Source organism: Larimichthys crocea, chromosome XV, assembly GCF_000972845.2.
Source record: "Larimichthys crocea isolate SSNF chromosome XV, L_crocea_2.0, whole genome shotgun sequence".
NCBI classification, from domain to species: domain Eukaryota; kingdom Metazoa; phylum Chordata; class Actinopteri; family Sciaenidae; genus Larimichthys; species Larimichthys crocea.
In genome coordinates this window covers 9,082,111-9,096,292 of record NC_040025.1, presented here as the reverse complement: position 1 = coordinate 9,096,292, position 14,182 = coordinate 9,082,111, and the positions used below count along the sequence as shown (strand labels likewise).

The 14,182-nt window shown below is 39.8% G+C and overlaps 1 protein-coding gene across 1 annotated transcript; it reads left to right on the top strand.

Moving 5' to 3' along the window:
• The first annotated feature begins 2,780 nt into the window (after positions 1 to 2,780).
• Positions 2,781 to 12,330, top strand: nt5dc2 (5'-nucleotidase domain containing 2). The gene is made up of 14 exons (XM_019274170.2): positions 2,781 to 3,266; positions 6,320 to 6,504; positions 6,608 to 6,682; positions 6,777 to 6,832; positions 7,048 to 7,141; positions 8,029 to 8,157; positions 8,628 to 8,688; positions 8,793 to 8,895; positions 8,992 to 9,093; positions 9,235 to 9,316; positions 9,527 to 9,613; positions 10,410 to 10,550; positions 11,013 to 11,077; positions 11,701 to 12,330. The coding sequence occupies exons 1-14, from the start codon at positions 2,810 to 2,812 to the stop codon at positions 11,960 to 11,962; spliced, it is 1,899 nt and encodes a 632-aa protein (XP_019129715.1). The 5' UTR covers positions 2,781 to 2,809; the 3' UTR covers positions 11,963 to 12,330.
• Positions 12,331 to 14,182: the final 1,852 nt, after the last annotated feature.

Sequence of the window (14,182 nt, the reverse complement as noted above, 5' to 3'; positions counted from 1 at the left end):
ATACAGCAGGCTTGTTTAGTGGTAAAGTTTCTCTTAAATAAATATGATATGTGCCTCGGCAGAAGAACAAGAGCCCTGAAAACACTGATCACATAAATTAGATTAATAATTTGAAATACAAAATTGATACTGTACAGGCTGCAGTGATTTCCCAGCAGACTGGTCCTATTTTAGATAATATAAATATATTACAAACTCATAAAAATGCTATTGCAATGCAGTGTTGTTTTAGACTAACCTCAATTCCTTTTTTATTTTCCTCTCTCCCTTCCTCATATGGTTTGGTGTTGTGTGGACACATCACTCAAGGTATAACCTACAGTCCATTTACCACAAAGATTAAAGACCTGAAATTCATCAAATATTAATCTTTTGTAGATTATTTCTGTGAGCATGGAGCAACACATTTAAAATGTTTTATTCAACTTATTATTTCTCACATATAATCATAAAAGAACAGCTAGAGTAAAATATATATCTGTGAACTCCTACAATACATTCTTTATAGAACGAAATAAGTAACTAATAATTAGTAAGAAATAATAATAACAGAAACAATATTAGTAACGTTTTCAGCTGTTTTTAACTCAGAGCAGATACTCAGGAGCTTGACCTTATATTAACATTATGTCTGCTCAAACTACAGTGGCACGCGCTGGCATGATAAGCAACTTCATGAAGGTACAACCAACCAATTAGAAACCCATTTGGTCTGAGAAACTTTAAATATAAGAGAAGATAAAACCTTTAGTCATGATAAGATAAGCCTTCCTGGGGCGCTTTGTCTTATAAACCATCACGTATAGTAACAAAAAACAACAGTTGCTGACCTCCTGTTGAGGTTGATTCAATTCAGCCATTCAAGTGTTAATCATATGTAAAACGCCTTCAGCTTATCTCAGTACAAAGACCCTTACAGATACAGAGACACTGAACTGACTTCCTCACTACTTAAACACAGAAAAGCACCAAATCAATACACTGATGACTCAATCTTATATGAACTGGTGTTGGTGCAGATTACATCCATCCTATCAGGCAAAACTTGGTCTAACTTCAAAAGTAATAGTACAACATGTCACCCTTTTACTTTTGATACTTCAAGTACATTTGTTCCAGTACATGACTATTCTGAAATATGATTATTATTAATAATACATTCATATTTCAGTACTATATACACTGTTGGATTGTTTGTAGATGTTTTAATGTAACTATTATGTCTATCACTGAGGTTGTAGTTTGCAGTAGTGTTAAAGTAGACTGCATTATATTTTTACATGCATGAGCGGGCCAAAATAAAACCTTTCAATATAATGCACTCCTGTACAACAACAGCACCCCCCTAAGGCTTCAATAATGAACATGCATACACATAAACTGGAAAATGATAATCTTAGAGTTGTTGTTGGATTGTACACCCGTTCCTAATAAAGTGGCCGCTCCTTGTATCTATCAGATGAATGTGGAATAAAAGCACAATATCTCACTCTGAAATGAGCTGGTGTAGAAGTACAAAGTAGTATAAACACTCCTAAAAGTTGTTTTGCATAAATATACTTACTATACATGGCATATTTCTCATTTTACTGTGTAATAAATGCACTTTTATTCTCTAATATTTATATATAAAGTATCTTCGACAGCAGCAAGGCATGAGATCTATAAATAAATCTAACTTTTTGACATGTAACTAATGGAAAGAATGAACACTTCACAGTGACTGCGGGAAAAGTTTCAAAGTGGAGGATGGTACATGCATGTCTGCAGCTCCCTTGACTGTCAGCTGACTTCCTCATAACTTAAACAAACATTCATTGAACTGTTTATCATTTTGCAGGAGTCGCAGAGAGACAGTGGGTGGGGGGACACATCCGGCACAACTCACCATCGGTTCATTACAGAGCTTTACAGATGTTGAGACAAGCATACGTGCAATTGAATCACAGATTAACCTGCAACCTGCAACTAACCTGACCTGCATGCGTGTGTTTGGATGGGATGGGAATGTGTGGGGAAGCTGCAGCTCCCTGAGCCTCTCACGTAGACACGTTGCCTACGTGCGTTGCCTCTCCCAAAACCACAGGACATCTTTAAACTTTGAGATGACGACAGCGCCAAATGCCAAAGCATTGAAGTGACATTAAATCAAATAGATTCAAATGTTTAACTAGTATGTCAGTATGTAACTTTGCTTTACTATTTTGTCTACTTCTATGATGTTGACTGTTTGGGACCTCATGCAGCATTTGATTGTGTTTTATTTTGATTTTTTAAGATGTAAACGAAGGTGAACTCAATGCAATTGTTTTATTATTATTATTATTATTTTACCGTACCAGGTATGCCTGTTCCTTTGTGTGTTTTGTTTGTGAATGTATGCATATAAAAAAGATTTCAATAAAAATATCTTTTGCATGCATCTACAGAAACAATAAAACACTAACAGGGGTGATTTCTTCTGTTTTTTTGGATGCTTTAAATGCATTGCATTGCTTACTTTTACTTTAATTGACATTTTCAATGCACTTTCAATGGTAACGCAGTGTGTTTACACCGTGTTGCTGCTTTTTTTTTTTTTTTTTGTACCGTGCATTTTAAACTAAAAGTCTCGCCTGTGAATAGCTCTTTGTTATGGTGTCACGAGCATAGAAACAGACAGCTGATTGGCTGCAAGAAGTCATAGCCCCCGCCTCTGTCAATCAAAGAGGCGTGGCCACGACAGCTGATTGGCTGCAAGGAGTCATAGTCCCGCCCCTGTCAATCAAAGAGGCGTGGCCATGTGTTTCGAGGCAGAGGGTATGTTTTCATGTGCCAGGCTGCAGAGGCAGCAGTATTACCAGGAGTGTGTGTGTGTGTGTGTGTGCAGCTGGTCAACAAAATGTCTCTGAAGACAGTGGGGACAGCTCTGAGTCGCACGCTGTGGACGAGAGGAAGCAGCACTCCTCCTCCTCATGCTCCTCCTGCTGTGCTGCGAGCAAACACGGTGAACAGACTTTCCAGCACATGCAGGGAGTCAGCAGGAGGAGGAAACACAACAGAGCAAAGTTGCGGCTCATGCTCGGACAGGCCCGGCGACGACGTGCAGTCGTCCGGCGAGCCTCCTCACAGAAGTCAGCCTGGGGAGAAGAAGCGAGCCAAGGAGCCGGCGGGAGCTCCCGGTGTTACCGGTGCGAGGAGACGGTTGTTCACCTCCACCAAAGCGCCAGTGGACCAGAGGTCCTATCTGTGGTCCCGTTACAATGACACGAAACGGCTGGTTCACGGTAAGCAGAGGAAAAGAGAGGGAGAGGGTCTCCCTCCTTTTGTGTCTCCCCCCAGAGCTCCAGACCCCGTCCACGTCACCAGGGGTGTGATGTTTATGTTGTCAGCCAGTCAGTGGAGACATTTTGTCCACCCAGTGTTTATCCTCTTAAGTAGCCAGTTCAGACAGATGGCACTATAATGCTGTTTGTTTTTATTAAAAAAAAGATAATGATGGACAAACTGGAACAAAAACAAACAAACAACAAGAAGACAGTTTGTTCTCACACATTTCCTGCCAACAAAGAACACCAGCCTGTATATTACATGTGTTACATAAATAAGGATATGAGCAGATATCTTGTGTATCTAAAGTTTTTAGTTGTGGCAGACCAACATTTGCATCTCACAGGCAATTAAAAGCTTTAATTTCTGGAGGCGTGGAGCAGTTTAAATTCATATTCTACTTAATTCATTAACCCTGCATGACTTTCAAGGCTCGCACATCTTCGGTCGAGCATCAGTGCCTGCATAAGGATACAATAACAAGTCAGCAAGAAGTACATCAGACTTATTTGTCTTTAAAAAAAGACAAAAAAACACACAGGTTGCATGTTCATGTGTTTTTTTTTAAATGAAGTATAATATACTGGGTAAATATCTTTGGGTAATGGTGAAAAAGTTGTTATTTTGTCTTATCTAAGTTACACAGGAAAGCAAAGAGTTGAGTTATCTTTTCTGACGTGACACAGAGCTTCAGATTCTGGAGGGACGGAGCAGTTTAAAGTCACGTCCTACTCAATTCAATACATTTAACACCAGGTGACTCTCCAGGCTCCACATATCTTTCCTTGCATCAGTCCCTGCATACCAGCTAACTGTGTCTGTACGATAACTGTAACAAGAACAAGTCAGCAACAACAAGAAGAAGAAGAACTCTATTTGATATTAAAAATAACCCTAATGGAAAACACTACTACAAGGGTTAATTTATCTGTTCGTAAATAACACAGGACTTTAAGTTCTCTGGCATCATGCCTGAATTAATGCATAGAGCAATTCATATTAATTTAATACAACTTTGACCCTGGTTGACTTTCCAGGCTCACAAATCTTTCCTTGCACTGATGCCTGCTTGTACAATAACTGTAATAATAACAAGTCAACAAGTAGATTGGACTTATTTGTTGTCCTGAATTTTCTTCTTTTTGAACATGTTACATGTCCATATGTTATTTAAACACAGTGTAATATAGTCAGCATGTATCTTTGGCTGATAGTGACAGATTCGTTGTTTGTGGCTTATCTACAATTCACAGGAAACTTAAGAGTTCAATTATCTTTTCTTACATAACACAGAGCTTTAAGTTCTCTGGCATCATGCCTGATTTCATGCACAGAACAGTTTAAACTTATATCATACTTTTCGCCCCTTTTTACCTTTTCTTTACTTGTATCTACCGCTGCAAAACTTCCCAGGCTCACACATCTTTTCTTGCTTCAGTCCCTGCACACCAGATATCTGCACTCTCCCTGCACAATAACAAGTCAAGAAGAAGGAGATTGGATTTCTTTGTTCTCCTGCATTTGGTCTTAAAAATCTTACATACATTATAGTCACACACATATTCACACAGTATAGTCATCAGTCTTGTATGTTATCTTTGGCTAATAATGACAAAAGTCTTTGTATGTATGTTGTGGGTAGGACAGACCATACATTTTGTATTCAGAGTAAATTTAAGGTTTAATTTAACTGTTCTTACATAACACAGAGCTTTCCTTTTTTTTTCATGCATGGAGTAGTTTCAATTCATGTTATACTTACTGCAATATATTTTTCACATTTACTCCTGGACAACTTCCCAGGCTCACACATCTTTTCCAAGCCAAGTGTATTGCACAGCGACTGTAACAATAACAAGTCAAGAAGAAGATCGGGTTAATTCGTTCTCATGCATTCCCGTTAAAAACACCCTTAATGTTCGTTAATGACAAAACACCACAAGTTACATGCTCATATGTTATATGATAATTATTTAATTGCATTGCTTGCTAATGCATGATGCATTTACATGCAAACTTTTTAATTTAGCAGCCGTGGAGGGATTGGTTGCAGCTTGTCATGGTGGAGCTTGATTGTTTATTTTGGAGTTTGCATACACATACTTTGCTGCAGTCCACCACTAAATACTTGGCCTATTGTTTTTCTGCTGTGTGGAAAAAAGGACTTTTATTCTGTAATATGCATATATGTAGTTTCTGTAGTAACAAAACATGGATGTTTTTTTAATATTTAAAGCTTTAAAGCAGGCCATGCACTCTCGGCAGATCTCATCGTGTAATGTGACTCAGTATAGACATGGAAGTATTTCCAGTTATAGACTGATTGGTGGGAAACTGTCCTCAGGGTTGATACATGCATGTCTGCAGCCCTTATTGAACTGTCCCAGGACAGAGGAGGCCATGGCCCACTTTCCCCTGTAGACCGACAGTGACACAACCATGTGCTCATATTCCAGTCAGGCTATTAGAGGCAGGGACAGACTGCAAACAGTTTGTTTAATCTGTGTCCACGTGTTAGCTGCATGACTGGTCTGTACTTATCAAAATAAAAGCCTGGCCAACCTGATAAAACCGATAACGTAAACAAACTTCACCCCAAGAGGTAATGAATGTTATGCTTCCCAACAAATGGTTAATTACATAAAATTTAAATGGTCTTGATTTTCTAACGGCTGTACAAAATGTTCAGCAAAGTCGATCGAAGAAAAGAAGTACATATTACGCAACATCCGCTGTGCTTGCCAGCCTCACTAGATTAAAAACAGCAGTGGAACTACTTCTCTCCTTTCTGCAGAAGTGCATGATCAGCAGCTTTCAAAATAAAGGGAAAACGTGTCGGATTTGTTTCTACAGTAAAACATAAATTGGACACTGAATTACCTAATACTGGCCTCTCAAATAAATACAGCTACTTTTGTTCTGTTATCTCGCTGCTTAGTCATTGACGTCTGTGTGATTTGATCTTGACTCGTCTTGATTTTAAAACGAGCGTTTCTCCATCTGCTCTCAGACCTGATTCCACCCGGTGCCTGTAACTCCCTCAACTCCAACACCATCTACGCTAACAATGAGGTCAACTTGGCCGAAGTGGACATCTACGGCTTTGACTACGACTACACGCTGGCTCTGTACTCGGATGCGCTCAACACGATGATCTACAACACAGCGAGGACCTTCCTGATCGAACACTTTAAGGTGTGTTTTACTTTACAGCAGCCGCATGAATCATATTTACATCACAAATACTTTTCAGGTTCATTTATATATATATATATTTTTCCACCCTCATGCTTGACAGTACCCTGAAGGCATCAGCAAATATGATTATATTCCCAACTTTACTGCCCGGGGTCTTCACTATGACATCCAAAAGGTAAACTATTTAAATTCACAAATGTCCCGTTGAAGGAATGGAAGTGTCCCTGTATAGATAATTACAAGTGTCACTCTTTTTTTCCCGCCTGCAGGGCCTTCTGATGAAGATAGATGCATTTCATTACATTGAACCTGGAACAGTGTATCGGTAAGACCTTTATGCTCTGCTGAGTATATCTTACAAAATATTAGTAGCACATTTAAAGGCAACACTGAAATGCAGTATAGCGAACAATCATTTTAATTGCTGTTTTTGATCAATATATGCAATTCTCTTTATCTAAATCTCTGCTGCTGAAGTTAAACTCATCTATTTGTGTTCTCTGATAATATTGAATTTGTTTTTATATTTGATGTTCCTAGGGGACTGAGCCCAGTGCCAGACGAGGAGGTCATTGAGCTCTACGGGGGGACTTTTCATGTCCCCCTGCAGCAGGATAGTGGCTTCTATGGAAAGGTGAGGAGGATTCTTGTGTTGTATAGTAACATAAATACGTAAATACAATTACAGCTACTTTCACTCAGTCGGCTTTGAATGTTTGTTATGATTTTAAACGGTTTGGCGCAGAGAGATGCCTGACATTTATTACAGTTACTGCACTTTGTTTCGCCTCGGTGAAACATGTTTGGTTTGGCACAGATGGCAAAGCTGTTCTTAACTTTGTGGGCACAACAACATTTGTCATAATCTCACCCACCCACTCTCAAACATGGATGTAGTTCAGGACTAAATCTGTGACCGCCCTCAGATATTTCAAGTGCGTGGCTCTTTGCTATTACGTAAGTCCCAATGCTGAAATTTGTAATCGCATTTGTTCCATTGTCATCGTGACTCAACTGGAGAGCACCACTCCAGTCCACAAAAACTAACCACAAAGACTCTGTGCCCAACAAACAATGAGTTGAAGATGTACTCCATCAGCCACGAAAAGAAGAGATCTTTATTGAGTCTGACAGTCAAAAACGTAAATCCCACCAAGTTGCTAATTAGGAGCAATCTTGACCCTTGTGTTTTGGAATTGGGCTCAAATAGTTTTTGGTCTATCAAGTCTTTTAAGTGCTTTCCTGTAACAGGAAATATGTCTCTCCACCTTCTAATTCTCCTTGAAACAGTCATATCCGAAATAGTTTTGCTGTGGGTCTAATCTCATCTGGGAACATAGCTCTGTTTTCAGGGTAGCCTCTTAGTCGGTAGTGATTGTAGTGAAAATGGTTCCAAATATGATCTAAAAGACCACAGAGGTACAATAATGTTAATTCTCATGACTTCACCAACATTAACCGCACCCCTCGTAAACAAGCCGAAGTAAATATCCAGCATTAAAATGTATTTTTCTCTCGCAGGGACCGAAAGTGAAGCAGTTCATGGACATCTTCTCCATCCCGGAGATGACTCTCTTGGCAGCTGCAAATGATTTTTTCATTACCAACGACATTGAATATGATCCAGTTCACCTGTTCAAGGACGTCTCGGTGAGTTTGCCTCCTGAATCTCACGGTATTGGGTGTTAAACCCTATTTTTAAATCGCGGCCTCACCCTGTGGCTCACACTGAGAAGCACACTGATCTGTTGTGGTTGACTGTTTTCACGTACTGTGATTCTTCAGCTGGAAGCTGAAAGGATCTGCTGAGCTCATTAAAAGTTTGCACTGGACTTTTCATGGGTAGAACAAAGAACAATCATTGCTTTTCCTCTTGGTCCTGGGTGGCTGGGGTTTCTAGTTACAAAGTATCACAGCTGGTCCACTTTGTTAGACTGATATGTGCTTTGTTAAAAAAGCATCCAAACTATAAAGGGTTTAAGCATTTTTATAAAGGGCCCCTTGTTTCTCTAATTTGATGCTATCTCTCAGCTGTTTCTTATTCTAGATCAGAAGAAGAGTAATGAAATTATTGGAAAAAGATCTGTCCCCTATTTATGTAACTCTTGTTTAATCCTCAGGAAGCAATTGGCATGGTTCACCTCAAAGGCTACATGTACAAATGGGTCATGGAAGATCTCGGTTAGTAATCCTCCTCTTCCTTCTGGAGAAAACCAACACATGGTTCCACATAAAATAACATCACAGTCCCACTTTGCACTACTGAGCTCTCCTCCTCTCCGCAGATAAGTTCATTCTCAGAGGAGAAGAGACGGATGCCGTTTTGCATCGGTTGGTCAGCCAAGGAAAGAAACTCTTCCTCATCACCAACAGCCCCTTCAGCTTTGTGTAAGTGTCACCGGTCTGTTGCCCGCGGTTGCCTGTTGTGAGTCTGCTCTGACTCATGACTGAGGGTTAACTGTTGTGTTGCAATCTGTTTCTCAGGGATAAAGGAATGACGCACATGGTTGGAAAAAACTGGAGAGACTTCTTCGATGTTGTCATCGTGCAAGCAGACAAACCACACTTCTTCACCGATTGTATCAAGTGAGTAAAAGTTATGGAGAAAGCGGCGAACGGAACTGATTTTAAAAATTAGTAGAGTTGAACAAGCACATTGACTCGATACATTCACTTGTTTTGGAGAGAAAGGTCCTTAAATGTCCTTGAATGTCATTACCCTCACAGGCCTTTCAGACGGTTGGATGGTAATGGAGATCTTCGATGGGAAAAGATAAATAGTTTGGACAAAGGGCAGATCTACAAACAGGTCTGTGTTGCTTTGAGCTAGTGTCTGAAAGAAAGCAGTGCCCTGTGAGCCACTGCTGGTTCACTAATCATTCAGCTCCTTTCTCTCGCTCTCTATTTAATACGTGTGTTGCTGCTACATGTTGTAAATGTTACCTGTTTTTACTTGCTGTGTTCCCTGTGTCATGGAAAGAAAATGACCTGTGGTTCGTGGTTTTCTTTTATTTTTCAGGGGAATTTGTTCGACTTCCTCAGACTGACAGGCTGGCGAGGTTCGAAGGTGCTTTACTTTGGAGATCATCTTTACAGTGACTTGGCTGTAAGTATTAAATCATTATTACACTGTTACACTGATGAATCACCATGTTAAGGATCCACAAATGACTAACTGACATTCTGAGGAAGATGCATTTAACGTTTCTTTTATTTCTTAAGAATTATTTCTACATAGTAATTTTTCAGGATTGCTCAAATTAAATAGTTACAAACAGTGGTCACTAAAATTCACCAATATGCACGGCTTATGGTGAAGACCCTGTTAAACACAGACATACGCAGTCATCCACTGCCAGATGTGTACTGTCTTTACGTATTACACAAATCTGAATATATATTATATGAGTGGTGGCCTGGGGGGGGCTAGTATGTAGGAGGTATACAGACACATAAACAGTTAAAAACATTACAGATAAGCACTGTTAAATACTATTTTAAATAAACAAGAAGCACCTCCAGCTGACTGCTTCTTAAAGATGTCTCAGATCATCCGGGAAGCCACTGATTCACTCATAAAATGAGGCCATCCAGATTAGGCAAAAACAGAGCCTGCTGTTGAAACATGTTCCTGCTGAGTATATTTAGTGTTTCTGCTTAGACACATGTAATGATCAGTAAATATGTGCTCTCAGGGGGCTTAGTGGTTATGTACTCCTCCTCACAAACCAAATATTTAGCCATGGATACAGTCCTGCTGTTGTTTTCTACTGCTTCTCTTAATAGATAAAGATAAATAAATAGATGGATGGATAAAGTTAATCCTCGATCGGTCTTACAGGATACTACAATCTATCATTGCACAGGCTTATGTGTGACACATTTTTTACTTGTTGCCGTAGGACCTGATGTTGAGACACGGATGGCGTACAGCAGCCATAGTACCTGAGCTGGAGCAGGAAACCAAAGTGGCATGCACGAACCGGTATGCTCTGAACCTCACCTGGCTACAAGCTTTGACCGGCCTGATGGAGCGACTGCAGGTGAGTTAATCCCAGGATTGTATGGAGCTTTCACTTGTTTTTACACAGGGACTCAACAAATAACTGACACGCCTTAAAATGTCTCAGTCTTAACTGGCTCCAGTCCAAATGGGTTAAGAGTTAAAACGTACAGATGTTGACATTTCTTAGCGAGCAGTTGCCTTGGAAAACCGCAAATTGCCAAATCAAGTAATTACAAACCATAATCTGCACCAGCACTTGTCTCCAGCTTTCTGACGCTGGTTCTTAACCGGGTATGATGACATGCTGACACAACAGGATGCTAAAAAACTGCCCAGTCACCAAACCACTTGTGTCAATATAACCTAGTTGTCATGTGAACGGGGAACGTAACTGAGTGACTAAGGAGGAAAAATGCAGCAAAAGCCATTTTTATTATTGCTGGTTCAGAACAGAAGAATACAAACAAACAAACACTTTAATTTGTCTTTATTGTTCTAGACACACCGGGATTCAGAGTCCAAACTGGTTTTTCAGGAATGGCAGAACGAGAGAGAAGAACTCAGGTGAGTGTAATTATCTCAGTCCTTCGCTCAATTTTCTGAACCACCAGAACATTTATTAAAGCACTGGATGTAAACACAGTTCTGAGGTCCTTGTACTTGAGGTTTTAAGAATGTTTAAAGAGCATACAAAACACAGACAGGGGCCATTCTGTCTACACAATGAACACTTGCTTTGGATTGGGGGTTTTCAAGGTCAGAGGTGGTGGGCCTCTCCTCAGACAAAGCTTGAAAAGAGGTGCCCCTCACCCTCCTTACTTTACTGGCTTAGTTTTGCACAATTCCTGGATGCCTGTGGGATAAGGATTATGTTATTTGACATTCAACAATTTTGCCAAGATAGTCTAATATTGCTTTTTCTGAAACTTCAGAATTCACGCAAACTACTTTCTGAACTCTCTTTAACCAAATCACACACATTTAGGTTATTTTGTGTGATCTCCTTTTAACTGATGTAATATTTTTTCACTTCCACTCCCTTTTTCTTTGCTTTAAATCACTTAAAGACATTTCAGCGAAATATTGAGTCCTCACTTAAAACTGAAAACTCCTTCCTCCACTTACAAAATGAACTCATGCATACTTTAAATTTGCATTAACTTACGCCCTAACCTTTCATGTTGCAGGGTGATGACGAAGAACTTGTTCAACCCTCAGTTCGGCAGCATCTTCCGAACCTGCCACAACCCGACCTACTTCTCCAGACGTCTGTGTCGTTTCTCAGACGTCTACATGGCCTCCCTCAGCTGTCTTTTGAATTATGACCTCAACTACACGTTTTACCCACGCCGCACACCTCTGCAGCACGAGGCACCTCTGTGGATGGACCAGCTTTGCACGGGCTGCATGAAGACGCCCTACATGGAGGAGATGTCTCACATAAGATGAGCGCTGAGCTCTCTTCAGTGACTGTTAGGATTTTAAATTTCAGGTCTGGCAAACACTTGACGACGCCTGAGGATTTCTGTCTTATAGAAGGGTTTCATTTTAGCTAATAAGATGCTGCACAACCCCCCCCACCCCCCTCCGTCACAGTGCAAAGCATCCCTGCTCCACATGGTGACCCACTTCCCCGATGAATTCACTAGAGGGTGCTATAGATTTAGCTGCTGCCCAGAGAGGTGCTTTTAATTAAACATGTGGTACAGGATAGACAGATAACTGCCTGAAGCAAAGTGTTATGGAAATGCTGAACAATACTGAGCTATCACCGCACAACTACAATAAATAATGAACAAATAAAACCTCGATAATTATGTGTCGATCTCTTATTTAACCCTCTTACGCTGTGCACATCACATTTTAATGTAATAATAGGTGAAGATAGTTATTTTAAAATGATGCTGAATTATGGACAGAATTAGTAAAGCCAAGCATTAAGTGTTTAATTAAACACATTAGAGTGAGTTGTGCATATGAAAATATCTTCCATTCATTTAATTGGTCGTGTGGTTGCCAGGCAGCGCAGCATCCATTCATCACCACTGTACTCAGCATCACAAACTCATTCACGTCCAGCCGCCTGCGTGAAGACAACAGCAGGTACTGTACTCTCTCTTCTCTGAATTAGGCGAAATGTTCATATTTAATGGTTGTTTTTAAGTGTGTATTTGTGTGTGTACAATAGTTTAAATAACTGGCAGGGCGAGGATAATGTCTTTATCAAGTTTTCTGCTGCTGTCCCGTGCAGGGATCATTGGCGTGGCTGCTATTCAGCATTTTTGAACGGTAATTCTCGCCACGCAGATGTTTAATGCGGGCAATTATTAATAAACACACGCATGAAATCATTCATGCACAGTTGCGTAGCAGCTATAGTTGTTGCTTGACTCTTTCATGCTTTTTCTTTTTGCTTCAGTACCAGACTAAGATCCAAAAGTTTCAAAAGAGACGCCATATTTTTAAATTAACACCTCTTGTATGGCGTTATATGTCGATGGTGAAGTTGGTCTCGGTTCATGTTTGAAGATAAAATATTTCCTTTGAGTATTTTGTGTGTGTGACCTGAAAGACAAATTACTCATCTTGTGTTTTCCATCATATGTCAGTGCAGATGTGACACACATGGCCCAATATGTCAATCCAGAATAAATTGAATTGCACCCTTTGGCTCACTTCAAAGTAAAACTGGGAAACTGTTTATGTCTCATATACTTCAGTCATATCTTGACAAAGCTCTCATAGACATCCAGGTAAACAGTTCTCACAAATCTATTTTTACACATTAATTCAATGTAATTTCATCATTTTTATTTCAATATAGAAATTTTCACCTTTTCTAAAGAGTCTGTTCTGATTGCATTTTCTTCTCCGGTGACATTTGATTTCATAATGTCACTTCACATGACAGTTCCTGCTGCTCTGACGACCGTTTACAGTAGTGTGGATTAAATATGACACCATTTGACATTCAGTGATTAATTACACCTCGGCATTCCTGTTTACAGATTTATGTGGCATTTGATGACAGAATGACATTTCCTCTCAGTTTTACATCGGGGATTTGCATGACTTCTGTGTACGTGTGTTATTGGACCCTCCTAGATTGCATCTTTCTTTTCTTTTTTTAAAAACCTCTTTTGGCACACTGCTTGTTGGCTACATACAGCTTTCCTTCATTTGTCCTTCGTGTGACGTCTGCTGTGGACGGTGATGAATGAAAGAGACGGGTTCATTCGCTGGAAAAAGCGCTGAAACGCAATCAAGAGTATCACGTTAGGGAATTATTTTTGGTCGTGTAAGATGAAACTACATGTGGAAAGTGAAGATTTAAGGCTGGAAGGAATGACCTGATACCAGCTCTCTTACAGTAAAGATAGAAATATGATCCATCTTATTTACTGACAATACTGACCGGGATGATTTTATGTGTTTGTTGTTGAGGTATTTCATTCTGTGGTCAGAATCAGACAGTATCAGGTCATATTTAATGCTTTTTGGTGCTACAAGCTATTCGGTTAAAGTATTAAATGAATTTCTCCTGTTTTAAACTCTGTGATACTCAGTCCTAATGTGATCATTTAAGAGTTTTTCATTTTAACACCCCATAGAGGTGTTTTTTTTGTGTGCCATATTTGTTTACCGAATGCTTCACGTGCTCTTTAGTGG

Bases quoted from the DNA above. Each gene is read 5' to 3' on its own strand.
- nt5dc2 (XM_019274170.2), top strand. From the start codon at position 2,810: ATGTGCCAGGCTGCAGAGGCAGCAGTATTACCAGGAGTGTGTGTGTGT. The intron at 6,683-6,776 runs GTAAACTATTTA...TCCCGCCTGCAG, and splicing joins TTCACTATGACATCCAAAAG to GGCCTTCTGATGAAGATAGA. The intron at 8,689-8,792 runs GTTAGTAATCCT...TCCTCTCCGCAG, and splicing joins ATGGGTCATGGAAGATCTCG to ATAAGTTCATTCTCAGAGGA.